We start from the raw sequence: 27,744 nt of genomic DNA, 5'->3' as shown, positions 1-27,744 counted from the left end.
TGCATGCTAAAGCTAAGTCTGGTGACAAAAGTACAGAACAGCAGGAGGTGGGAATTATTAATTTGATGGCTGCAGATTTCAAAGGTCGGGCAGCTACACTGAGCATGCACCATAAGCCCAGGCAGGGACTAATTTAGCAGACTACTATAAACCGTAGAAGTATACAAGGTTACACACATAAAATTGGAGGACAGTTTCAGCTGGTGGAATATACAAGCACAAAGACTTTTCAAGGCAATAATGGACAAACTCTGACTGCACTGGGGCTAGAGTGATTGTTCTCATGCTTGCTTTTCTGTTTTATTGTGTTTAGATGTATAAAATCATCATTTTGCAAACAGGGAGTTTTGACAGCAACAAGTCTGTAATTGAACGGCGTTATTCAGATTTTGAGAAACTTCACAGAAATCTGCTGGAGGAATTTAGTGAAGAAATGGAAGATGTGACCTTTCCCAAAAAAACTCTGACAGGGAACTTCACAGAAGAAATAATCAATGAGAGAAAATTAGCCTTCAAGGACTACCTGAGACTTCTATATTCTATGAAATACATCCGAAGATCAAAAAAATTTATTGACTTTTTAACAAGGCCGGAGCTCCAGGAAGCATATGGTTGCCTGCGGGGTGGCCAGTACACCAAAGCTTTGGAAATCCTTTTAGAAGTCATTGGTCTGCAGGAAAGGCTGACGAGAGGCAACCCTGTCTCAGTTGTCCCTACTCTCTGTGCTATCGTGGTGTGCCACAAGGACCTGGAAAACCCCGCAAGCGCCTTTGAATATGGAGAAAAAGCTCTATCACGCCTTCATATGCATACCAGCCACCGGTATTATATTCCACTGTTAGAAACAATGATCACTTTGGCATATGAACTTGGCAAGGATTTTCTGTCTTTGCAAGAAAAACTGGAAGAATGGAAGACAAAAAAAGATCCCATACGGGTTTTTACCCTGAAAGAACTTGCAGTTCAGGAGTACGTGCACTGAACAGAAGAAACAATTTCATTAAAGAGCAAAGCTGTCAGCAACTTTTCCCGAACACAAACTTTTGAAAGAGTAAGAACCGGAAATTATCTGTTTGGCTAACATAACTTTATATTAATAGAAAAAAGTTAAATATCTTCCATGTTCAAAAGGAACATTAACATTTATGTTGGAAAATATAATGTATTTACTCTACAGATATGAGGTGCACCTAAGCTTATTAAGGTTTTTGGAAAGAAATTTTCAACGAAGTCATTTATGATTTGCTTATTTTGAACATAGCCTGTTTCGTGTGACAAGTCAGAATAGGAAAATGCAACAAATAAAGCACTTAACCTGCAGAATCAGAGGCATTGCTTGTTGATGTGGAAACTATTTCCTTTAAAGAGGAGAAATATCTACTCAATTGATGCAGTCTAAAGGATGGATCTTCAGACACTGAATGTAGTTATTTACTCCTCCAGCTGAAGCCTGGTCAAACAGCACTTTGTCATTTCTGAGAATGATGGGATTGATCCTGCTCCCACTGAAGTCAATGGCTGTGGGCAGGAGGACCCGGGAGGAAGGTTTACAATCAACTTTGTCAGGAACAAAAAATACAAGCAACAATCGTTCCATCAGAGATGAGGGAACATGCTTTATTTCCCTTTTGCAGTTAATACAGTTTTATGATTTGTGTTGAAGGCATATTGTTGTTTGGGGTGATCTTTAAGTACAGCTCTGACCAGGGTAGAAAATTCATACCATGTGTACTACATACATAACGGAAAGGAACCACAGAAGGGTGCTGTTGGGGAGAACATCTGGCTAATATAATGCTAGCATTTAATTCTGATTATCAAGCCGTGGGACAAATGGTTAACAGACAGTCTGTGTTAAACACATGCTTCCCTGTTGCCTTTCAGAGATTTATTTAAATTGGGCATTGCCTTGGCTTTGCAGCCTGGGCACCATGCAAATATCGTCTTGGTGGTACTGCGGTACAACAGCTAATTCTTTCAGGGATCCAACTCACATATACAAATGCTAAGCTTGTCTTGGCCCCAACACTCCTGTGAAAGGTTCCCAAGAGCTGAAAAACTCTCTATTTACCTGCTTCTACAATTTCCCTCAACTCTATTATCTCTCCCATACACTTATTCTAATATATAATAATCTGGTAAATTAATTCTCATAAATATTGTAATTAACATGTCATGCTAGCATGGATGATTATTCTCTGCTGAATATAGTCCACTGAGTACTTTCAGGCCTGAGTTCAAATACTGCATGCACCACAATGACACTGTTTATAAATTAGGAATAACTGTATTAATTTACCTCCCAGGTATATAAAAGTATCAGCTAACTGAAAGCGCACTGCACCTGAAAAACACTGCCGTGCATTGTTACAAGAAGGACAGCTTAGAAAAAATACAGAATAATAGGAACGTCTAGGATGGAAAGTTAATATTTTAAGTAGCTATTAATAGCTAGGCATTAAACTCATATGTGGATTATTTGTTATTTGACAATTATTATTTTTTCTAGTTATAGCAGAAGTAAGAGAATTAAGAGTAATTTACTAGCAGACTTCAGGACTAATGTGCTCGCAACATACTACATTGCAGGACAGTCAAAAGTATCAAAGGTAGCACCACCTTAGAGGATCATGTCTGAATCAGTAACAAAGTGGCAAAGCAGAAAGCATGTCTGGGGTTTGCAGCACTCAGACACAGCAGACGGGAAGCATGGCCATCACGCTGCTCTATCTCCACAGCAGTTTGTGGTGAAAGACCAAAAAAATAAGTGAAAATTTCCCTGCTTTTGCTCCCTCCCACCGTTGTGTGCAGTATCCCAGGCACAGCTGCCTCTGATTCTCCTCAGGTTTCTATGGGACTGTACGTGAGTAGCTAATTGTGTCCACAGACCCTCACCTTACAGATGACTACAAGATCAGAGGGTCCATAAGTACATGGTGTCTAGCAAGGACAAGTACCAGGAAAGCAGCACATCAGAGAGATCTTACTTAACCTTTACTTGTAATGCTATAACTTTCCATCTCTGAAGGATTAACTGATCCAAAGCTAACCAATTTTTGTTGGCATGTCAGCGCACATTAGGAATATGAGGAGGCGCAATCTGGCTAAGAGAAAAATTTACATAATTCAAAAGGCACTAAAATACACAGTGCCAAAACCCCCACTGTTTTGTTGGTGTAAGCCAAATTTCCTCTGAGAATGCTTTTCCATGTAATCTGCTAGCAGAGTTTTATCAGCAAAATGGTCCTAGAATAGGTCACTTTGTCCCTATCCACCAGAAGGCAGAGGTCAGGCTCCTTGTATTAGGGGGAAAACGAACTAAATAAATACAAGTGTGAAGAAAGAACAATGTGTCTGTTGGATAATTCCCCCACACCGAACTTCTTTAAGGGAGAGCCTTCTCGGTGGGGCATCTGTGGCAATCATCAGCCATGTCTTCAGAGCCACCCAGGAAAAGCACACTATCTGCCTTACTCAAAGGGCTGATTTCAGTTTCTGCTGCATTCAGACTTCCAGTCAAGCCACTTCACGTACAAATCCGCAGAGCCTACAGCACATGTCAAAGGGTCAAGTGTAGTGTTCATAAAAAGTTCCTGATTTCATTAATATTAGAATACAACAAAATTAAAACCTCCCCTGCCCCAAGCAAACCATGTATGTACTCCCTTCCTACACATGAAGAGCCTGTGATCTTCAGATTTATTAATCTCTTCAGAGATGACATTGGAAATCCTTGGAAAGAGAAAGCTAGTACGGTGATGACGATGAGTAGGGACCCACGGGGCCTGGATTTCACCTGGAGCTCTGCCAGACTTGGTCTGAACTTTGCAGAAGTATCTTAATTTCTGTGCCCCTATTTCCTCACCCAGTACTTTCCCAGCAAAACTTCTGCATCCAGATTTTCAGTAATCACCAAACAGAAAAGCTGTGAAATTTGAACAAATTAACTCCAGCATTTAACTTCGAAATGTGCATTGGGATGGAGGCAATTTTGAACTATAGAAGCCTATTTAATTTATTGAAGATACCTTGGAATGGAAGAGAAGCACCAAACCTTTGTCCTTATTGTTAATTGCATGGTTTCTTACTAATGCAGTCCTATTTTAAAATCAGGTGTTAGTTTTCTTACACACTAGAGAAGTTACAAAATTATCTATTTATTGCATTGGACTGTAGTGAGACCATGCTGGCTCATCAGCTCCATAGGCAATCAGCCAGTTCTGATTTCTTAGCTATGTACTCTCCAGAGACTGGCTGGACCTCCCAAAAGAATTCTGCTTTCTCACATTTCAAAAGTCAACTTCTGCATATTCTTTTTCACTTGATTTTTACAGCAAAGTGAGTATTCAGCAGTTACCTGTTGTTAAACTACAAGGTAATGGCATTCCTGCTCCCATACTGACCCTACTGTCTTCCACTTGGAATGACAGCTGGCAGCGACTGGGTTCCCTCTGCCTGTACGTGCAACTTTATCTTCCACAGTTAAAAATGTGTAGCTGGATAGGACAGATTTCCCTATCAGAGAAGATTGATCTCTTTCCCCCTTAACGTTGCCCGGTGCAGGGATACAGTAGTGGCTACAGAGCCCCCATTAATTAATTGAATCTGTCCTGGCTTTTTCGTAAGATGTATAAAAATGGGTGATCTCCACCAGCCACCACATCTTGTTTTTCCTCTGAACGGTGTATTAAGAATGGCTCAAAAAGGAAATTGCTAACATTTTAATCCATGTCTATCTGTCTTGCTTATCTATTGTCCTTTCTTAACTCTTGTTAAGAAGCCATTGGAGAAACAATGACTAAAATCCTTGTGCACTCTCCATGGGGTTTGTGTGCTGTCCCCAGAGTGCACAACCCACCTTTCCAGGTGTCGGGCCAGCAAAAGTGAATAGCACTGCATCAGTGAACCTATCTTAGAAGAGGAGAGCTCTGGCACTACCACATATGGAAGAATGGAACATAAATTAAGCAGGTAGTTGCTGCTTCCAGACAGCCATTTTACTTCCAGTCTACATTGCTGTACAATATTTGAGTGATAAAAGCCTGTTTTATACATAAATTCATTTTATCCATTTCCTGTCTTCCAAAACAATGTGTGCTTTTTGCAAAGAATTTCTTCAGTTTAATAAATGGAAATGAGCAGTTGCTGGCATTTGTCCTGTTTGCATTATTAACATTCATCAGCCATTCTCTATACCTGGAAGGCAGCTGGAGTCAACAGACAGAATGTCTGGAGACCCAAGCTCTGCTGTTGGCAACATCACAAGCCCACTGAGTGACCTTGATCGAGTCAACTCAAATCTCAGCTTGCTTTTGAATACCAATATTGCTTTGCCCTCTTCTATAAAGCGATGCTGTACTGATATTTTATCAGTACATTCAAATGTATCATTTTCTCCATTTTACAGCTGGGGGAATTGCGGTACAAATAAGAGAAGTGATTTTTCCCCAAAGTCTAATACAGTGGTCTGGAGACCACACTAACCATCTGGAGAAATACTTAAGCTGGCATCACAGCTTTGTAAAATACATACATGGCATGGCTGCATGTGCGTAAGTATATCTTCCATGAACAAGCACAACACAGCTTAATTTTTGCCTGACATTATACACCTGAGACAATTGCATGTGATTCTATGGAAGAGAAAACAGTTGAGTAAGTCTGACTAATTAACATGTTTGAAGAACTAATAAGTGGTTGAATAGGGAGAATATTTTAACCACTACTCTATAAAAATAACAAAGCAGAAGGTCTTGCATAGGAGATTTTTAGAATATATTAAAAAATCTCCAGGTTTCAATATCATTTTCCACAAGAAGGAACAGAAAAATATTTTCAAATACATTTTTCCAGTTTTAAGAATTTCTTAGAACTCCAGTATTTCCACTGCTCTTGTAGTCTAAACAAGAAGAATCACACAACCACTACAGAGTACCATATATGTCAGCAATCTGCTATCACCCACTTTTCTCAACATCAACACATAACGCATTGGAGCTTTTCAGTGTGATCTTACTCTTCACATTATCATTAACACCTCTGAAGTATACCTACAATAGATAGCATCCAGTTATAAATTCACATGTAATTTTTTTCTGGGGAAAAAAATGTTAAAAAAAGAAAATATTGTCCAACCAACATCTGCCTAGCATGTCTAACAAACCACAGGCTGCATATATACAAACTGGAAGAAAATTTAAATAAAATCTGGGCATATCATCTCCACTAGTCCATGGAGAGTTGTATTACGATCTATTGAGCTTTGCCCCATTTCCATATCAATTATTATATCATTTGGGGCATTAAGTAGATAATAATGTTTACACAACTTTCTAAAATAACTAAAGAAGCCCATGAGGATGCCTAGTTACTTATGAAACATATGCAGACAAGATGCTCTCTGTGCAATGCAGCATCTTGTTTACAGGGAATCCTGTGATCTTTATCACACACTTGTTATTAACTCCTGTTATCTGCTGCATCACTGGAGGATAATATTTGCTTTCCTGAATCTTAATAAGGCTAAATACATTTATTGAATTCAACAGATTTGTACAAGCAGCATGGGAGTCGAGTTCAGGACACAAGATGAAATCTAGGTTTTGTGGCTCAGACAGCAGCTGAGCAAATCAAATCAAGAATGTTTATTTTCTGATTAGATCAAAGGCAGGAGCAAGATGTGTTGAAAAACTAAACACAGTTGTAATGGCATAAAATACTGAATGTCAACTCCCATCTGGATGTGGTGAGAACCCCAAAGAACCAACCTATTTACACTGAGATCACATTACAACATATGTTCATCACACTTTGTGAGTACATATTTGCTTTATATACAGATACACAAAACACTAATTTTCATGTCAGACCAGTGAGAGTAGAGAGTAACTATGCTGAAATAAATTAAGTTATAATGTAATTGAAAGCAGAATAAGGTCTAATGTCTATATAAACATGTGCACACTGTACCCTATGGATGGGTGGACAAATGGATTGAAGTGTGGACAGAGCAACCAAATTTGAATGTTTTGATGCTTAATAAATGTTTGCCAGGAGTTTTAAGAAATTCAGATCAACGTTACTTTTACAAGTACTACATGATTATATACACATACCTAGTTTAAACGTACTACCTTCTTTTATTAGAAATAGGAATACATCTGTAAGTCTGTGATTATTCAGGCAAGAAAAGTACTAAAGAGAAACAGACAGGATGGATTTCATATACTAATCTCTCTAAACTGGCATAATTTAAATATTGTTTCATTCCAGACAGTGCTAGAGTAGACTCTAGCTGTAATAAGCGAAAAGAAATCTTCATTACTGAAAATACAGGATTTAAATCCTAATATTTTTCTTCGTTATTAGCATTTCTAACAGATTTGCCGCCACCCTGACACCGGGCTGCAGCGCCACTAGATGGCGCTGCAGCATTTGCAGGCGCTCAGGTCCCCCACAAGCTGAGGTGAATGGGAAATAAACTTTTTTTTTTAACAACTTGAATTTTATTTTTTTTTTTTAAATCTACACTAAAGCCTAACATTTAAATTTTAATATGACTACACTAAATATATCTCTCAAGTCCATTGTGAGTTCAGACTGTAGCGCCTAGCTTTCCAGCTGTCCCTCAGGACAATTTAACATGCCCATTTATCAGCCAGCTCTATAAGCTGGCTAGAAAGCCGAAAGAGAAAATATTCTTGCAGGCTTTTAGACCTGGTGAGTTCAAAGTCAGAGTCACTGCAGTGTCTCAGTTCCTACAGTACCTTTTCCTTCTGATCAAAAGGAACCAAGTAAAACTCATAACTCTTAAAAGAACTATCAAATAATGGGGGGAGGGAAGTAAAAATAAATGGATCCATAATGCCTTCTGAGCAGTACTGGGGAAGGTTCATTGACTCCATTTTAGATAGCGACACTCCCAAGTGTGAAAACAAGAGATGATCCTGTGCCGAGTCCAACTACTATAAAATATTTTAAAGCCCCATGAATTTAATTATATAAAGGAATAAATATACTGCAAACACTATACATACACACGTTTGATTTTGAGTGTTGTCCCCTTGTTGATAATGTGAAAGGGGAAGACATGATGTCTAAACCTGGACTGTAGCTGCTGGTCAACTACTCCTCCTGTGTTTTAAGTAGCAAAACACAGAAATTTTTTTGGAAGTAGCTCCTAGAAAAACACAACAGTTCTGGCTAGCACAGACCTACAGTTCCATGAGTTGTGCTAGTGATTTTTAATCAAGTTGCTGGGATGGCCTGGATTTGGGGACTAGCTTCTGCCGCCAGTGCATGCCAGCTGCAGACCAGAATTTGAAGCAGCCCGCCCCTGCATCAAGATATTTTTTTTCCATAAGGTTTCTGCAGAAACTGCTAGCTTTTAAAAGTGCTTAGGAAACAGCGTGAGGGAACTGAGCAAATCCAGCAGCAGCAAAAAGGAAGAAGACTATGCCAAAGTCATTGAAAGAATAGTCCTAGGAGGTGAAATCTTTGAAGGGGGTCTCCCTCCTTCCTATTCAGTTTCTACCAGAAATCCTGGAACAGAGAGAGAGAGGCCGGGGGGTGGAAGGGAATGTCAGATGACAAGACATGGATTTGGTTGTTTCTGTCACTGCACCTCACCTCCAGAAACAGCAGCTTAAATGTGCGCTGAGTTAGTAGGGGGGGAACAGGGGACTTTCATGGACTCAGTAATAATATACAGTGCTTCACGTGCTCAGAACATTTTATAAATACTGGGCCAGATTAATCCAGGCTTTAAATCTGCATAAACCTTGGCAGAGGGCTCTGGTGCCCATGAGATTATGAAGTCTGCCATGAAACTAAATTGTGACAATCGAAAAAGGAGACTCAAAACAGGCACAGCCAGGAAGAAAGTTTGTTATTTGTGAATCATGAAGAAGAGAAAAGAAATCTGGGAAGACACAAACAAACGGTTAGTCCGTTGCATAACGGATGGCTGCATTTTTAGGGCTTATGTTGGGAAACTTTGGGAAAGGAAGGGCATAAGTTTTCATTCATTTCATCTCCTCTGGAGAACAGTGACGCAGATTTTGAAGGTAAAAACAGTAACTCGGAGAGACTGACAGGAAGAACTGGTTTTGGTTTATGCATTTATATTTTTTCTTATCCTGAGGATACTTGGTTGCAAGTTAACAGAAACAATGGTATAAATTACAGTCTTCACAAGCAGCAGTAAACCCAACTAACTTACTCCTTGATTATTATGCTCTGTGTTCATGCGACTGATCCACATAGCAACTCTAAGAGGCTTGCTTTGTACTGCACCAGAATGTATTTTAAAGGTACTTACATTTTAAATGTATTTAAAATTATGATTTGTCCTGCTGTGCAGTAGCTTAATGATAACTGACCTAATTTGCCATATAAATCTCTTGTATAGGAAAGGAATTCATTTCCCTTTGGGAAGGAAGAGCACTCTGAGACAACCGTTGTTTGCTGCTGCCACCCCAAAATCCTTCAATGCCTAAGTTAAGAGACAGAGCATGAAGGCACTGCAAGGGAGACACCTAATCTAGGCACATTTTCCCTATTTCTGTCTGTCATGGTTTAACCCCAGCTGGTAACCAAGCCCCACGCAGCCAGTTTCTCACTCCCCTTCACTCAGAGGGATAGGGAGGAGAATCAGAAAGGAATGTAAAAGTCAAGGGTTGAAATAAGAACAATTTAATAATTTAAACAGAATAAAGAGGTAAGAACAACAACAACAATAATAATAACAAAATGGAAAGGTGGGGGAAGAGGGTAAAGCAAAAGCTGCACGTGCAAGCAAAGCAAAGCAAGGAATTAATTCACCACTTCCCATGGGCAGGCGGGTGTTTGGCCATCCCCAGGGCAGCAGGGCTCCATCACACGTAACTGTTACTTGCGAAGACAAACGCCATAATGCCAGATGTCCCCCCCTTCCTTCTTCTTCCCCCAGTTTATATACTCAGCACAACATCATACGGTATGGAATACCTCTTTGGCTAGCTTGGGTCACCTGTCCTGGCTGTGGCCCCTCCCAATCTCCCATGCCCCCCCCCAGCCCTCTGGCTGGCAGGGCACAAGGAACTGAAAAGTCCTTGATTCAGTATAAACATCACCCAGCAACAACTAAAAACATCAGTGTGCTATCACCATTGTTCTGACATCATAGCCAAAACACAGCACTGTGCTAGCTGCTAAGAGGAAAGTTAACTCTATCCCAGCTGAAACCAGGACACTGCCACACTGTAGCATGCCACTGGTGCTCGCAATAGAAAGCTCTAAATACAATAAATGTCAACAAGTGGAATGCCAAGATAAAGAACAATTACTCTGCTAATCGTAGTCAGAAGCAGCACATGGTAAACCTGGGCAGGTTACTTGTGTGTGAGTCTGGAGGTTTGTCCTTTCCACCACTAGATGTATTTATGGCTACCATTTAGTGACACAGTGAAACAGATGCAATGTGGCTCCACAGACCTTCTCTCTGCTCCTTCCTCCCTTCCATCCCATTCTCTCTGCCATAGACACTGCAATTATATTTGGAGCAAAACAGATCAATTCACTAGCTATGGAAGTGTGTCTAAATCAGATACAAGGTACTTGAGAGCCCATCTCTCCCCTCATTGTTGCCACATTTGACAACCAATTCACACAAGGACAGACTGCAGCAGGACAGGCTCCAGCGGTGCCTGTCCTTAGGCCCAGATGGAAGACATTTTGCCTTCCTATTTTGGTAAAGTCCTTAATTTCACAAAAGCACACAGAGCTTTAGAGGTCTAAAAAGCTCAGCCTAAGATAAAGTTTTCAGGCATATGCGTGCGCTTCCTGCCACGCTGCGGTGCAGCTCAGCTGCACCCTGTAGTTTTTCAGCTACAGTTTGGGGCCATGAATTGCTAGAAGGCACATCTCCACAGAAAATGCAACTTGCTTAATCTATTAGCTATGGTTACAAAAACTTATGTATCCTTGTACAGTTGTATTCAAAAATGTGACTTTTTTCTAAAGATCTTTTCATTGTTCTTTGTAACAAATGCCAGACTTCAAATACTGTCTTTCCTAACCATGTGGCTATAAAATCTATCTTCCTTTCATTCACTGCCATTTAAAGCTTTCCTGCCTGTTGCAGATGATTCTTAAACATCTGTGCTGCTCACACAGTTGCTGTGATTGGAGATTGCCACTGATGCCCCTTGTCTCATTGCTCTGGGAAGAACAGGGACAAGCCAGAGGTGGACTTCCACCAGCCTGACTACCAACTTTGTACTGGCAGAGCTGTTAACAGACATGCACGACCATTATTAGTAAGAGCACTCAACTAACCCCATTTAGTTCCCTTCTTTCTAGTTCAGACCACCATCACTTGTCTCAGGTGGCAATCTCTCCTATGATTTTCTCAGCAGGTTTAATGCATCTGCAGACCTTACACTTCCCTTCCTTGAAGCAGCAATGGTGGCAATGAAATTACTGCCTTAAAAAAACACTTTATTTATTTAAAAGAAAAGGATCAAAAGAAAGTCTTACAACAATGAAAGAGATCATGTGCTAGTCAGATTTTCATTAAGATCCGTAGGCCTAGGAAAAATTCTTACTCTTAGCCTCCTTCCTCAGCATCTCACCCTGTGTAAGCCTGTCCCTTCTGACAACATTTTTTTAATTTTTTTTTTTTCCAAATCCTGAGAAGCCAGCTGGAGTTTGCTTTATCGCCAAGCCCCTTGCTCTGGCAAAAAGATTGATACCATTTTGGGTCCATGATTCACATCCCTCAAAGCTATTTGTTTATTCCTCCCACTATCTTCCTCGTGGGTGATGTAGGCCATGTATCACAAAGAACTGTGTGGCTTTCCCATTTCTTATCAGAAGCCGCAAACATTAGAACAATGTGTACATAAAGGGAGATCTGATAACCCACCCATGTATTGCTTCACCTGCCACCTCCAGGTCATTTACAACATTCATGCAATTCATTCTGGTCAGTACTGTTTGAGCAGTGTGCTGCACTACTCAGAGAATCACGCTCCAAGCCTGTTACAAAGCAATACACTGAATTGGTTCTTCCTCTGTTACACTGGTGTAAGAGAGAAGAACTTGCCCCTTTGCCTGTTTTAACTTTGAACTGAGTGCATGCGTTTCTACCTTCTCTTTACCAGTGTGTTATTTTTTTTTTTTTAGATTAATCTTTTAGGAATTTGTATGTAGTTCAGAGCTAATTTTAGCTTGATCAGATGCATTGCATAAAAAGTGCCATAGAAATGTACTACATTGCATCGTATCCAAATCAAATTCAACATAGTTAGAAATTAGCTATGGTAGTAGAAACTGCTGCAGGGACAAGGCTGGCACAGTGTCTATGCTGGAAGAAAATGCCTAAACAGTTATGATGTCTGTATTTTCACAGGTCAAGACAAGGGCCTTCAAGGGCAATTCAAATCTGATGCTTTGAGATACAAGCTGATCACATGCAGAAATTGAGAAGGGATTTATAAGCAGCGGATAACTGAGCTACAGCTGTTCAGAAAAGCACTAGTGGATCTAGACCACATAGCGCTCAATAACTGGGAGTAGGAGGGTATTTTCACTTCTCTTTTTCTCCCTGCCCTGTTAGCAATAATGTAAGGCACACGACAAGGGCATCATGCTAGGTGAATCAATACTCAGAACCACTGAGAATAATCTTATTTTTCCATAGAATGAAGCAGCAGTGGCACTCTGAGGTCAGAGTTAGGCAGTCAGGTATACGTGGGTAATTGCAAGCATTGCAGCCTTCACAAACATACATTGATTCACCACAGAATGCCTCCAAAAGAAAGGAATTCTGAAGATTTCTTAACATTCTCCCATGAGAGCAAGTTTCTTTTTCAATCCATTGTGCCACTGTTACAAGCTTATTTTTATTTTCAAGAATTTTCATTGAATCACAGAATTTCTTTCCAACACAGCTCCCCTTTTAGAGATAGTTTCCAATTGATCTAATTCATCCATTCTACCCAAGAGCTCCTTTGCTGTTTTGTTTTTTTAAACAAAAACCTAAGGATGCATGTAAAACGTAGCATCATTAACAATTCTTTAATATATACAAGCAAATCTGGCAACTTTAAATCATGTAACTTCTTTGAAACATGCCACAGACTGTCTTTTCCACTTTCTACTTAGTGAATCTTCATAGGGTTTTTAATACTCTTTCTACTTTTGCCATGATCAAAGGAATTGCTCTCCATTTGCTTGTTCCTCTGATAAGTGATAAAAGATGTCAGTGAGACTAATGAGAACTGCCTCCAGCTTCCTTCATAAAGCCCTGTAGAAAAGAAATCACAATGCATCGTCAAACCTGCTAGTCTTTTAGGAAATAAAGTGTGGAAAAATACTAGGCACAAAGACAACAGGGGGATGGGAGAGGGGGAGAAAGGAGGGGAAAAAGCTTTTGCAAAAGAAACAAAACAGGGTATTGATGAATAAGCAGAAATATTACTCCTATCAATAATCTGTACTGGGGTAAATCCTGAAACAGCTGCATATGCAAATGCAAAGCTTCATTTCTTTGTGCAACAGTAATTTGCTCCCCACCCCAACGTTGCACATGCTGGAAAGGTAACATTACAGCTTTCCCCTGACCCCATACAGCAGTGTTAAAATCAGAATTCAAATCCAGACGAGGCCTTTACCCTTCAGTGCTGAGTGACAGTTTACATAACTTTTTTTCAGGATCTGCTAGAACAAAACTCCTTTCAATTTCAAAGCGAATTTTTCCTGCTAGTGCAAAAGCCCTTGTTCCAGTGAGGACTGAAGGCAGTTAGCACATCTTCAGGCCCTCAAGCCACGGATACTTCCAGTTCCTCACACCGAACACAATGGGAATAAACCCCATGGATCAAATGAAGTCTGGGTGCATTGAGACCAGTCCCAAACAAGTGGCAAGATTTTAATTTGTGCTGCAAAGAGCTGCTCAGCTTTCTAAGCAAATTCCTCCTATAATTCCTGTTTCCAATTTGCCTCTGCAGATTTACTGACCAGTATCTCATCCATAGGGGCTCTTTGTATGTTTTCCTCTAACGCAGATAATGGTCAGATGCAACTTGCTAAGGTAAGACAGGTAGTCTCAGTTGTTTGAATTGACCAGAAAATGAAGATGCACACAAATCAAACAAGCAGGCTCATTTCCTACATAACCACCTAACCACAGCCCGTGCACACCCTTTCAACACCTCCTTCATGGCAGATGTCTAGAGTGTGTTCTCCTTTTTCAAGACTGACACAGACATGCCAAAAGGTGATAGTACTGTGATTTTTCCTGTGAATAATCTATGCTATCACATGTGTTTGGTCGATTGCACATTAAACCCTGATGAACTAGACCTGTGGGCTTTTTAGCAAGTTACCTGAAGGCTTAGAACAGAACAGCCTGACAGAGAATCATGACCCTTAAGTCAGCCAGCAAAAAACTGATTTATTTTTGTCTTGTTTTACATTGATACTTCTCAGTTATTTTTCTAAAGAGAGCCTGATTATCTCAGGCTGGTAACTTAAAACATGTTGATTTATAACTAAATATAGCCATTTTATTATGTCTGTGTACATAGTTTTCTAACTATGCGCATTTATTAAAGCAACTATAGAAGGTAATATTTAAATCAATATTTATAAACACTTGCATGCATTTGTATTTAAGGGGAAAACAAATTTATCAAAATGTTTTGTTTTTCAAATAAATTATTCTAATCAATAAAGGCTGGCTTATTAAAGACTTACAATGGCCTTTTCTGGATATCGTGTCATTCAAGATTTAAAAACCAGTAGGTCTCATTTTATACTTCATTTTCAACTGTAGTTAGTAGAGGAAAATAGGCATTCTGCTTTTTCAGACACTCAGTGCTGAGTGCCAGAGATGGCAAAATGGATATATTTAATTCCAAGGAAAAAAATTTATATTGCTATCTTTTTAGGAAAATAACCGAAGAGTACAAGTATCTCAATTTTGCTTTGACTTTAGTCACTGAATGAAATTAAGTGAGTAAATGGAACCTAGAACTATTTGCTCTTCACTGCTAATGAGTAGTGACTCACTGGTCCGATGTGAACGCCTTGCCAACAACACACGTTTTGGGATTTTTTTTTTCTTTAAATTTTGAATGATTTAATACATCAGAATAAATGGGACTTAATATGGGTTTAAAACTTAATTTTGAATAGTTTTACTCAAGCCAGATTTTTTAAAACCTAAATTAAAAATCCTATTTCTTTTTTTTAAGTCATTGATTTTTATCCATCCTGCTGTTCCTTTTCATTAAGGGAAGAATGACTCTGATGCCTCAACAGAACAGAAACTCTGATCTTTCTCCTGGGGTTCTATTTCCCCTTAATACTAATATTAAATATGAAGGGTCTACGGAATCTTAAATAATAAGAAGAAATGCATTTCTAAGCTGGATAGGGGACGGATTAAGCCAGGGAAGTAGCCTTGAGGAGAGTGGAGCTACATAAACAGACACCCTGAGGCAGCTTCTATCACCATTAGCTTCCCTGGGCTGAACCAGCAATTAACACCAGCCCTGAATCTGGTCCATAGCTCCAAAGTCACAATCACACATACTCTTAGGGCTGTGTTCTTTTCCTAAAATAATACTATTTGTAATAACCAAAGTACAATTATGATATTAACCACCAAAAACAACAGAAGTTGCTTTTGATTTGATTATGTCTGGATTACTGTTATCTTTTGAGAGAGTCAGAGAGTGCACTAATTAGCATGGGAATAAGCTGATGTTTGAATTCAGTTTCCTTTGTGATCATATTCGCTGGAAGAATCACTGGCTGGGGAAGATACACAGTTCTGCACTCATTATTTAAAGCTCACAAATGCTATCCTTGCAGCTTTCCCTCATGCAAAACACCTGCAGAGAAACAGTGCCTCTTATATTCAAAATAACAGATCTTTTAGGGTTTTTTTCCACGTGAACTTTCCATTTCATGCATTTTACTAAAGAAACAGTATGGTCTCCAGAATAGCAGGACACAATTTTGGCCTATTTCTACAAATCTTGAAGTTTCAAATATTGGAAAGGGCATTTAGCAGCAACTTGCCAGTAGAGCTTGAAACTTATAGAAGAGTTTCAGCAACACAAGCTGATTATAACATCCAGTCCTGCTCCAAAACAGAATTGTTTCTCAGAGATTCCACAGGTGTCTGCCTGTAGAGGAGTTAGTTAGTGATGACATCAATGTTTGTAGCCTCAAAAGATTGAAACTGGAAGCTCTGAACTGTTGAAAGGAAGGACTGCTTTTCAATCTACATAGGAAAAAAAATAGTGATTCTGTTTCAGGGCCACCTCAGAAAGACACAGTTTTTTCACTTGGTATTTAGTTTTATTTTATTTGTCAAAACTTTCCAGGGCATATCAAGAGAGCCCTGACACTGCCCAATGAAAACATATGGGTAATTTCTGTACTTACACAGCAAAACTGACAGAGATGCATCAGGGAAGAAAGAGAATCTGCACATTAAGAAATGGCAATATGAATTGTGTTCTTTGGAGACTGAAGAGAGGAGGTTACTGAAATGTCTAGCTAAGCACGTTAACCCTGTCCAACACTTAGAAAGCTAAGTGCTTTTTGATGTCCACAGATTGCTTTGTCCCCTGACTGCCAGCCCCTCCACATCTCTCTGATTCTGCTATCTACAGCCTGCAGTACTCAGAAATACACAATTTTAAAAATAAACATTCATTTCTGCAAAAAGAAGTCTATTGGCTGAGGTAGCTGTTTTGCTCTGTGCAGGCCAAACTGCATCCTGCGTTTTGATACTCGAGTTCCCATCCATCAGCACCATCTTTCCCAAGTGTGCAGGTGCCCACCAAAGTCACCCTATCACGTCCCCTCCTCAGCTGGACAGGCGAGAGAAAATATTATAAAAGGCTTATGGGTTGATAATGAAAAATAAAAACCAAATCTTAAAACACCTTCCCTCCACCACTCCCTTCTTCCCAGGCTTAACTTTACTTATGATTTTCTCCACCTTCTTCACCCGCAGCAGCACAGGAGAATGGGGAATAAGGGTTGCGGTCAGTTCATCACACATTTTCTCTGCTGCTCCTTCCTCCTCAGGGGGAAGGCTCCTCATGCTCTTCTCCTGCTCCAGCGTGGGTTCCTCCCATGGGGTACAGTCCTTCAGGAACAGGCTGCTGCAGCATGGGTCCCCCACGGGGTCACAAGCCCTGCCAGCAAACCTCCCACAGCCTGGGCTCCTGTCTCTGTAAGTCCACAGGTCCTGCCAGGAGCCTGCTCCAGCACAGGCTTTCCATGAGGTCACAGACTGCTTCGGGCATCCACCTCCTCTGGCATGGGGTCCTCATGGGGCTGCAGGTGGAGATCTGCTCCACTGTGGACCTCCATGGGCTGAGGGGGACAACTTGCCTCACTGTGGGCTGTGGGGGAAATCTCTGCTCAGATACCTGGAACACCTCCTCCCCTTCCTTCTTCACCGACCTTGGTGTCTGCAGGGCTGTTGCTCTCACATATTCTCACCCCTCTCTTCGGCTGCAAGTTGCTGTTGTGCAGCAACTTTCCCCCTTCCTAAATACGCTATCCCAGAGGTGCTACCACTGTCACTGATAGGCTCAGCCTTGGCCAGTGCCAGGTCCATCTTGGAGCTCTGTCAGACATAGGGGAAGCTTCTAGCAGCTTCTCACAGAAGCCACACCTGTAGCCCCTCTCTCCCCCCACTACCAAAACCTTGCCACACAAACCCAATACACCTGTGCAGCCACCAAGGGAGCAGCAGTACCCTGGCTACCCTGACTATCCATCTTCCACTGGGAAAGGACAGCATATGAGAAACTGAAAAATTTTTAAAAGAAAGCCTACACAAAAAATAGATGAAGGAAGAAGTGAAAGAAAGAGGATAAAGACAAGGGGGAAAAAAAGGAAAGTAGACAAACAAATCTAGAGTTTTAAAATTATAAGGGAGGAAGGGAGAGATTTAGAATTAAAACTTTTCTTTTGTGTCAACACTTTATTAAATTATACAAGGGAAGGGAAAAATAAGAGGGCAATTATAGGAATAACAAAAAAACTCAAGTGAAAAAAAAAGAAAATAAAGATGACTAACATAAGGTGCACATCTCAGTTACTATAGCATGCTGGATAGAAATCCAGAATGGCTTTCTCAAAGCTACACTGTGAATCAAAAGTTTAATATCAACCTTTACTCATTTTCAGCAAGAACATCATTACTCTTTTCATGCTACTTTTCTTCCAAAAAAAATTAATAAAATAACCTGACTGGAAACTTCCCAATCCCACACAAACCAGAAGGATTTTCTACTTGAAAATGAAAATTTTCAAGTGAATATTGTACTACACCTCCACATCAAAATATTTTAGGCAGCTCTAAGAATACCACCAACTTTCCTTTGTCAAAAGAAAACAAACAAACAAAAATCTCAGAGGTTTGCTTAGAAATTGCTTAAAGCTTGTAGGCAGAGCTGAGAGATTTCCAAAGCTCGTTTATCCTCACATAGAAAACGTAAAGGCAGCTGAATGGCCACATCTGAAATCTGGCAGAAGTTAGATCCTAGATCTCTGTACCATCAGCCAACATTTTTGTTATTATTCATTCAGGTAACCTCTCCTTCCTTCAGTAATTTCCATGAAAACCATTCTAAGAAGCCATTCCAGAAACTACACTGAACTTAGAGAAACATGCTGAGGAATTACTGCAGTGACATGTATTAGTGTTTTTCCAGGGGAGTCAGTTGATTTTAATTTTGTTATATCACTTCTGGGAAACATCCAAGCCAAAGCACCTTATTATACTTGATCATTTAATATGGCATTTCTGTCACTTAGTAGACCTTTCAATATGTGTAAAGGACTAGGAATTTACCTGCATTATTTTTAGGATATAGAGGCAGTGAGTTTGAAGAAAAACATTAGTGGTGAAGGCTTGTAACAGGAACGTCATAGAAATGCTTATTCTTGTGATAAGTTCCATTTCAGGGCTGTCAGCCAGACCTCTTATAATAAACCTAGTCTTTCCTAAACAGGAAAGCTCAGAAAAATTCATTTGAATGAACTGTAGCTGTGAATTAACATTCCCAAGTGCCTTTACACAGACACACACTTAAGGGTTTAACAGGCCACAGTGCAGTGGAGTTCGGGGATGTTGGGGATATAGCTGGGAGATACCACAACTTCTGTAGTAATTATTTTTTGACAACATAGTTCAAAGTGGAAGATTCATACTGCTTTTCCAACACTTCAGTTTCACTTAAGTTGTGCTAGTTTCTATCCTTGAGAGACCCAAGGTAATGAAGTGGAGTAATAGTTTTAGTGCTGCATGGAAATGAGGAATAAGACTCAATTACCATAAAAATCAACAATGCAAGACCTGGAAGATGGAATCATTTTCCCTTAAGGCTCTCCCCAAAATGAAGACCAGAGAAAATCTCATCTGGTTTACAGCTGTATGGACAGACATATGGACACCTATACCACCATGGACACAGGATTTATGAGGACTGTATCAGTTGTAGATCCAAACCTATATCTTGCCTCCTTTGCTGTTCAGGCCTTACATCTTGCCAAGTCTTAGTATTATTTTAGAAACCTAATGGTAGAGCCGAGGCTATAGTCCTGTACCACCTCAGAAGCGCGACACACAGAAGTGCACCCCCTCTCTAATGCCGTTTCCTGCTGCACTACTTACATCTTACATTCAGTTACTTCTCCACTATGGTACCCAAACACATTTCACAATACCACTCTTAACCATCAGGCACGCTTCATAGTCCCTGTTACTAGACTTATTACTTTGCTTTTGGATATATAACAAGATCTTTTTCTTGTGATTCCAATCCTACTTTGCAATCCAAGTCACCTGGAAGGTTTGCCCTTGGTTGGCATTCTACCATCAACACTTCATAGCAGGGCTGTTGCAGTGAAAAATACTGCTTAATGCCAGGCTTCATATTGATAGATACCATTTCTGGAAACATTGCCATTTGATGAAAATGTCTTTTGACAGCTATTGTAAGACAAGTCCATCATCCTGTTCTTAATTATGTAATGTTTTCTATATAGACAAAATATGGAAAACAGGTTCTTTATGTAATAGTCATAAGATTTACAGAAGCCTAAATATATTCCTTTTCTGGTTACTTTTCTTAACAAGATTTTTAAGTTTCTCAGAGTGAAGTTAAGCTTATTTTAAAAGACCTACTTTTCATGTTGATTGCAATTGATTTCATTCTCACCATTACCATTAACTGGTTAAAGAAATTCTAATATACACATTTTAGCAGCTTACCACAATCACCAAGAATATTAGAATTACTAAATTTCAGTTCCAGTGGGAACCTGGTCACTTTTAGAAAAGTTAAGAATCTTGGTAAAAGTGAAATTAATTCATAACCACCAGAAGTTATCAGTGATCTATAAACAAAATTGTCTTGACAGGGCAAATTAATCTGAAACAAAAGCCAGAAAGGATTCGTTTACTTGTACAGTCCATTCCCACCCATCTAACCAGCTCCCATTTCTGTCTTCAGTTTGCTGAGACACAAGAGTATAGTGAATCAATCCATGCATTATAACGAAGTAACTACATAAAGTATTAAATTAGAAACTTGCTTGCCTTTATTGAATTGTATCTTTATGTGATAACCCATTGTGGACAAGATTCAGCTTTTATGTAAACAGATGCATTTCCATTCACTTCACTGGACTGCTACATATATACAAGCAGGTGCAGGAGGCAGTCTGTTGTATATTTTTATTTCAATTTGAAGCATCCTCAAAATTGTAATCACTACAGAACAAGAAGATCTGAGACTGTGCTGTAGAAACCAAAGTTATGAAGCACAGAGGCCAGAAAGGTATTTAGGTCAGCTCTTTTTCCTCAGTATAGCATTCTGAGGCATGCAGTCTGAAGCTACAACCACCTCCCACTCACAGCATGAGCGCGGACACAACATTAGCTGAAGGGGTACTATCAGCATAAACCTGGGAAATTGTACTCTGCCACTTTTAGGCTACATGGATGTTTAGATCCAGTATGTTTTTCCTATCCACAGCATTTATAATTACATATATGAAAACAAGCCTGCCCTAAAATGTTTTAAAAGCTGTTCTTAACTGAAGTACCATTTAGTTATGCTTAGTGCTGTTCACTCAACAGAAAAATTCTTACCAATTCCAATACTGAGGATAATTCCTGGCAAGCTTTTCAAACACAAGGATTTTCCCAGTTTGTAAAACAATAGACCCAGCTGTAAGAACCAAGATTTACCTCTCACTCTCCATCTTCCTTGGAGTAAGGCAAAAAGAAATTTAGGCCTTTCAAAACACTCACTCACTGCACAGAAGCTCTAGAGAATAGAAACACATGCAGAACAGCAAGGCGAAACCCTGGTGTACTAAAAAGTGCATCTTGTCCATTCGTACCTTAGACACAAATTCCTCCAGAAAAATTAATACCCTCCATCTGGTAAAGGAGGGTGCTTTGAGCAATTTGGAGCAAAAAGGCCATTATAGCTTTAAGGTCATTATAAAATAAAACATATTTTTAAAATTTATAAATAACCTTAATATGCTCAGAGAAGAGAGCAAATTATTAAATATTGGGAACAGATGGGGAAACTTCAGACCATGGCTACTTGTATTTCCTGCATTTTACAGCTAGTTTGCAAGTATGAAGCATACAAACCCTTAAGCCACTCAGATCAAATGATCACCGTGGACCAAATTCTGTGCCCTTTATTCAGGCTATTTATTCTGCATTTGATTCAAGTGTTGTTTTGCCTGAAAGCTATACCTTCTTGTGCAAAGTGCTTTCACTTAGGACCAATTTTAAAACCTCTTTAAGATGGTTCAGGAACTAAATGAAGTTCCCAAACTCCTCCAAACCCTTTGCCTTCTCCTGTACATCAAGGAGAAAGGACTGTCCAGAGCATTCCTAGTCTCACCCAAAATCCCACATCTTTCTCTAAAGAAACTGGTAGCTACAGCAAGTCCCTTCCTCGTTCCCTTCAGTCTTTGATGTGTCTTAGCCTCTTCAACATTGTCAGTCTTGGAAAATATGAAAGGTATCTATTTCTTTGGAGAAGAAACACAGGAGCTATTTAATACTAGGAACATTTTCTCCTTGTTTCAGCTGTTGTAAACACAGTCCCTGTAAGAAAAACAAAAATCCCAAACAAAACAACAAAAGACAAACCAAAAACTTCCCCAAGAACAAACTGCTAGCGTCATTATATTTAAAACAAAAAAATTGAGATGATAGATGCAGCCAAACACTGCGTGTTCCTTTTAACCTGAAACTCTGCCTGTGGGCCATATCATCCTTAAAAAAACCTCTTTGATACAAGATAGGAACTAATGCTAGGGGCGTATCCAGAACTGCACACAGGTACCTGCTGATTTGCCAACTCACGGGTTTTGAAAGTCTCCTAGCCTGCTCCTGGCACCTCTTGTCAGTCACTGACAGGAAGATCTTCCTCTGTGAAGGGCGATTTACACAGCAGGGGACCTGCAAAGCAGCTGCCGCAGGTACTGCAAAGAAAATATAAGAAGCAAATGATATAAAAATGAAATGGAAAAAAAGAATCAGGAGAAGGAGGGGAGTAATTTGCTCTCATGAAAAATGGGGCATGGAGCAAAGAGGGCAGAAGAGAAAAGGCAAACATGGAAATGTCATAAAAATCTCAGAGTGCAATGGATGTAACTGATGAAAGATATTAAATGCCACATGGTGAAGAGAGATTCAGTTGCACGCACAGAGGCCCCGATGTGCCTATACGCATCATGGCTACGCATGAACTAGCTGCTGGGTGTCCTGCTTTGTGGCCAGCCCAGGGAGGGCAGGGGTCTGCCACGTTCTCAGTACTAGAGCAGAGCTTGAGCCATGGCAGACCCTACCTACTTTAAATTCTCATGGGCTACAGACAAACAGCTGGTGCTTGCGGCAGGATGTCAGAGTCCTGTGCGCTGCAATAATGTCATTTTACAATGCTCTGGAGAACATTTCTATGGCAAGCAGAGCAACCATTTGCACATCTACTATATTCCCCTCAGAGGTAAGCCTGAATTATTTAAAGGTACAAGAGAGAACACTAATTTAGTTTCAGTTTGTCATATATGGAAAGGAAAAAACAAAATAATGCATTTAGTCTTTATAAGCCACAAATCTAAAACTAAACGCAGGATTAATTTAGGTTTTCTGCTTTACTGAGCAATATTAGAGCTTTGGCCAGAACATGCCTTCTCTTTCCCATTATTTTTTTATTTTTCAGTAACTAGGTATTATTCTCTTTAGCACTTAGCCCTTTTCTTGCCTCTTTTCACTTCCCCAGATCTGGTATCACAAAGAATTTTCCTCACACACACATAAAAAGGAAACCTGAAACATCTATTGTAACAATCATATCTTCGTACTTACTTTCTAAAGGGTTTAAAGATAGAAAAAGCTGGCTTTGTTATGCCACTGTACAACATAAGCAGATGATCAGAGTAAATCAAATACTAAAAATACAAACATAGATAAAAAGAAAGCACTTTTTTTAAAAAAAAAAGTTAATTTGGTCTGCAGGATCATAAAATGTTTGCCTGCTTCTGCTAGTGGGAACTTGCAAGGTACCTGGAAATTAAGTCAAAGCATATTTTCAGGTGAGCCAGTCTCTCACCAGCTCTTGGGAAAGCAAGTGATGGTGTGGGATCTGTGGCCACGGTACCCTTAGGTGGAACGTTAGGCAACTCAGGCCAACTGTATGGTTGAGATAATGATGTTTTACAACAATGGAAGAGATGAGCAAAATGACAACCCTTGACTTATGCCTGTGGAAGTCAAGAGGTCATTAGAAGAAACAACCAAAAGGCATGCCACTATTACAAGGAAGAGCTCATCAAGACTGAGATTGAAATGGCAGTTTCATGTCTCAGTCGCAGCTACCTCTTCCTAACAGAAAAATCACTAAGGATTGTTTTTACTTCAGCCTGCTGAGTAGAAAAAGGTACTGGTTTTGCCTTCCTCTGAAAAAATCACCAGAAATATAATTATATACATGACAATTTAGATCTAGAAACATGACCAAGGAGAAGCTGAAGGTAAACCAGGTTTTCGAATCTAACAACAGATAGATTTTAATACATTTAAGACCTAGATCCAGCCTCAACATTTACAGTTTTAAAATCCAGATTTCTAGCCCAGTCCAGAGTTCCAGCTTCAGACATGCAGACAGATTCAAAAGACAATTTTTCACCTTTCGTTAGAAATATATGTAAAGAACAAGTTGCCAAGAACTAGAGGAGGAATCAGTTCATACAACATGATATTTTAATGATAAATTAGAGAGCCTGTAGGTTTTTTTACATCCCTACTCCAAGCTGTCTCCAGCAATATGTGCTAACAGTTTAAACTTGAGACTGTGTTATTTCATACAACTGTGGCTGTGTGCCAGCTCTTTAAACAATTCACCTAAACAGCTATAGTTAAAATGCCTCAATTTTCTATATCAGCTGGGAAAGATATTTCCTAGCAATACGGAATTAATATTGTCCAGCTTGTTAAAATTAGTCCTGACTATAATTAATGGCATATACAGGAGTAACCATGGGAAAAACAGACCTTTGAAAAGTATTTTTGGAGGTAAAATTACATATTGATCCCTAGCGATAATGGGATAATGCTTCAAGTTTGTAGGCAGAACTACAGGTCTTTTTGAACCATGAAAAATGAACACACCAGAAGCTGAGAAAGTTAATCAGTTACAGGTGGAGCTGAATATTTTTCTAGGTGGTAGAAGGACATCTTCACTGATAAAAAATTTTGTAAAAATAATTTGCAGTTACTTTGCATTAAGTAGCTGTAGAATTCACAAACATTATGATATAGGCAATAACAAGTGACTGGATTTTCTGTTAGCAAGGAGAAGGGTACCAGAACTAACATGATTCATTAAAATTAGGTTCATTGCTGAGCTATGAAATGCCTTAAACTGAAGTATTCAAAATGTTCTAAAAAGGAAGCAAAAAATAAAACAGAGGCAGAATACAATATCTGTCATTGGTTGTTGTGGTGACAAAAAAAGAAAAAAAAACAGGCACTCTAGGAGAAAGAAAAAAGGTCCACAGCATTATTAAGTCACAACCCCCAAAGAGTAAGATTATTTCAAAGCAGGAATTTCAGTGCAGCCAGACACATGTTTTCACCAGGACCAAGAGAGCTCAGCTGCATACATTTCAAACCCACTCAGACTTGCGGGATTAAAAATGTGCTCTTGTAAGTGAGCCTTCTGCATTCCACAGAGAAGCAGGACTCTCACATTTCTAGCAGCATTAGAAAGGTTGGAGCTGACCTGGTAAACCTATTTATTGTTGCAGCCGTGTACCAGAAGGTATGCATGGCAATTCACAAAGTTCAGATCACTTGGTACCTCAAAGCAATGGGGAAAAGCAGTTCAGGAAAAAAAGTATGCTAGTAATACATCAAAAAGAAAAGGAAAAACAGTAAAGGCTAATACTGGAAACTTGTACAAGAGCCTCATCTCTGAAAAGCAGAGAGAGAAGATCTGAAATACACTTGCATTTTTTTTCTTCATTGACTTATCCTATACCCCAGTCCCAAATGAATACAGACATAAGTAATGCAACAAAGTAAGATAGTTTGTGCCATAAACCTAAAATAATTATTACATTAGAAAGAGCACTCACCAATTTCCCTTGCTGACAAAACCTCCTCAGAGCAGAAACTTCCCAGAAAGCAAACCTTCCCAAGGCTAAATACAGCAAATGAAAGATGTTGATCAGTTTTCAGTCTAGACCCTCAGCTGCTAGTCCTTTGCACATTAACAGAGACACTGATTGTTTGCAGCTCTTCTCTCACTGAATAAACAAAACATTTGATCAGATTCAGGTGAGCCACTAGAACAGCAGTCGCTAGCCCCAAAACTTCAATTAACAGTTTAACTAAAAAAAACAGAGGTGGGGTTTTTTAACTGAGAGAAGGAAAGATCAATACAAGCCTAAAAAGCTAAAACCTTCAAGAATAGATTTTTCTGTTAATCCTTCATTATCAGATCTCTACTTTCACAGATATTATTATACCTCCCTTTCTAAAATCTTGAGAACAATTATAAGGTATTAGAAGAAATTTGTCTGTATCAAAGTCATAGAAAATGTATTTCTGATCTTTGTGTTTCACATAATTTATCTAAGAAGAGAAATGTGAAGTCAGCTTTTGATCTCTGAAAAATCTTCCTTTAGACATTGCAATTTTCACCCAAACATCTATGTGACTTGGAGAAGATTTCCAAGATAATATGAAGCCATTTTTCCTCACCTTTGCTGATTACATTAGTCCTCTTGTCCTGACTTCATCTAATTTAGAAAGGGGGAAGTAACTAATCATAGTGTACCATTTCAGTATGAATGATGATTTCTCCAAAATATCTTTCTCCATAGTTCGCCAGCACAAGAGCCTTCACAGTGCCCATTACTCTTCAGCTAAGCTCAGGTATTTCAGTTTTAAACTCTACTACGTACTCATAAATCAGTGTTATTGCAATAGCAAGACTAAAGCACATTTCTATAACCTTCCTTTCTTACCAATGTGTTGACTTACACACTAGCACAGGAAAAATTTTGCAGAAACCACTTTTTGAAAGATGTTTTTCACTAGGGTTTCACTACTGGTGGGCGTCTTGCTGGAAGGTGACAATATGGAGAGTATTGTGTGTGGCCTCAGTGTCACTGCTCAATCTGTCTGCCTCCCATCTTCTTCCAGGCATCTGTATTTAGATTATGTGTGAAATCCTGACTCAATCAATGGCAAAATTCCCATTAACTTTAACGGGGCCTGATTTTCTCCTATGAAAGTTTTAATCAAGTGCCTTCATTTAATTCCAGGATAAAAAATGCTTGGAACACAATATTTCCCTACTAATTAAAAAATGTACAACAATTGTGACCATCTCTGGAACAAGGCTCCTGTAGCCTTCTGTGCCTAATTCTGTTCTTAATATGTTAGTTAAATTATACAGTATTTTAACCTCCAGTACTTTCAGCTCAGGTGACACAAGCACTTCCAATGGATAGCCTATGGGACTACTCATGCTCGAAAGTTAAATGTAAGTTTAAGTGATGAAATGTCAGGTTCATGCTTTCTGTATAGCTTTTTCATCAGAGTGTATTTCATAGCTTTCTGCTGAATCAATCTAAAACGCTGTTGTCATGAATAACTTCTGCTATAAATTCATAGGAATCAATAACAGTAATGGGAGAAGCAACCTTTATGTGATAATTTTTCATTCAATTGCTACAAGAAGTCAAGAGTTGAATAGGCCTGAACAGGCACTCGAAAAATAAACCAGCATGAAGGCAGGCACAAGGGACAGGGAGACAGAATAAACACAGGAAACCACTCAGAGAGGGACCGTATCGGAAGACCCCCTACCAAGTTTCAATAACCGCGTACATGTCCAACTCAAGATTACAAATGGTGTCACGGACTGCGAAGGGCCCAGTTCCTTTGTATACAAAAATCCATGGCCATGGAGATCCACATTTCTTTCACAGGCCTTTTGAGAAATGTGTCTCTGAGGCACCTCGTCTGAACCACCCAGCCAGGAAGCATTACTTCTCTCCACTGCCACGCCAACATGGAAGAGTGAGATATCACCACTTATGATTTCTGCTCTCTCCTCTCTGTACTTATCATGAAGTTCAAGTTCAAAATCACAAAGCAAGGGTTGAAACAGTTATTTG

At 39.4% G+C, this 27,744-nt stretch overlaps 1 protein-coding gene across 2 annotated transcripts in view; it reads left to right on the top strand.

The window, feature by feature from the left end:
- The window catches only part of SNX20 (sorting nexin 20), a 38,357-nt gene extending 11,048 nt beyond the window's left edge, over positions 1 to 27,309 (top strand). For both annotated transcript variants that reach the window (XM_080411235.1, XM_080411236.1), the window contains one exon: positions 314 to 27,309. In XM_080411235.1, the coding sequence (XP_080267361.1) occupies positions 314 to 982 (669 nt within the window). In that variant the 3' untranslated portion in view covers positions 983 to 27,309. The remainder of the gene's footprint in view (positions 1 to 313) is intronic.
- Positions 27,310 to 27,744: the final 435 nt, after the last annotated feature.

The sequence above is a fragment of the Falco punctatus genome (genome assembly GCF_963210335.1).
Source record: "Falco punctatus genome assembly, chromosome: 14".
In the NCBI taxonomy this organism is placed as follows: domain Eukaryota; kingdom Metazoa; phylum Chordata; class Aves; order Falconiformes; family Falconidae; genus Falco; species Falco punctatus.
The sequence above is the reverse complement of the archived record's forward strand: the minus strand, read 5'-3'. Positions and strand labels throughout refer to the sequence as shown.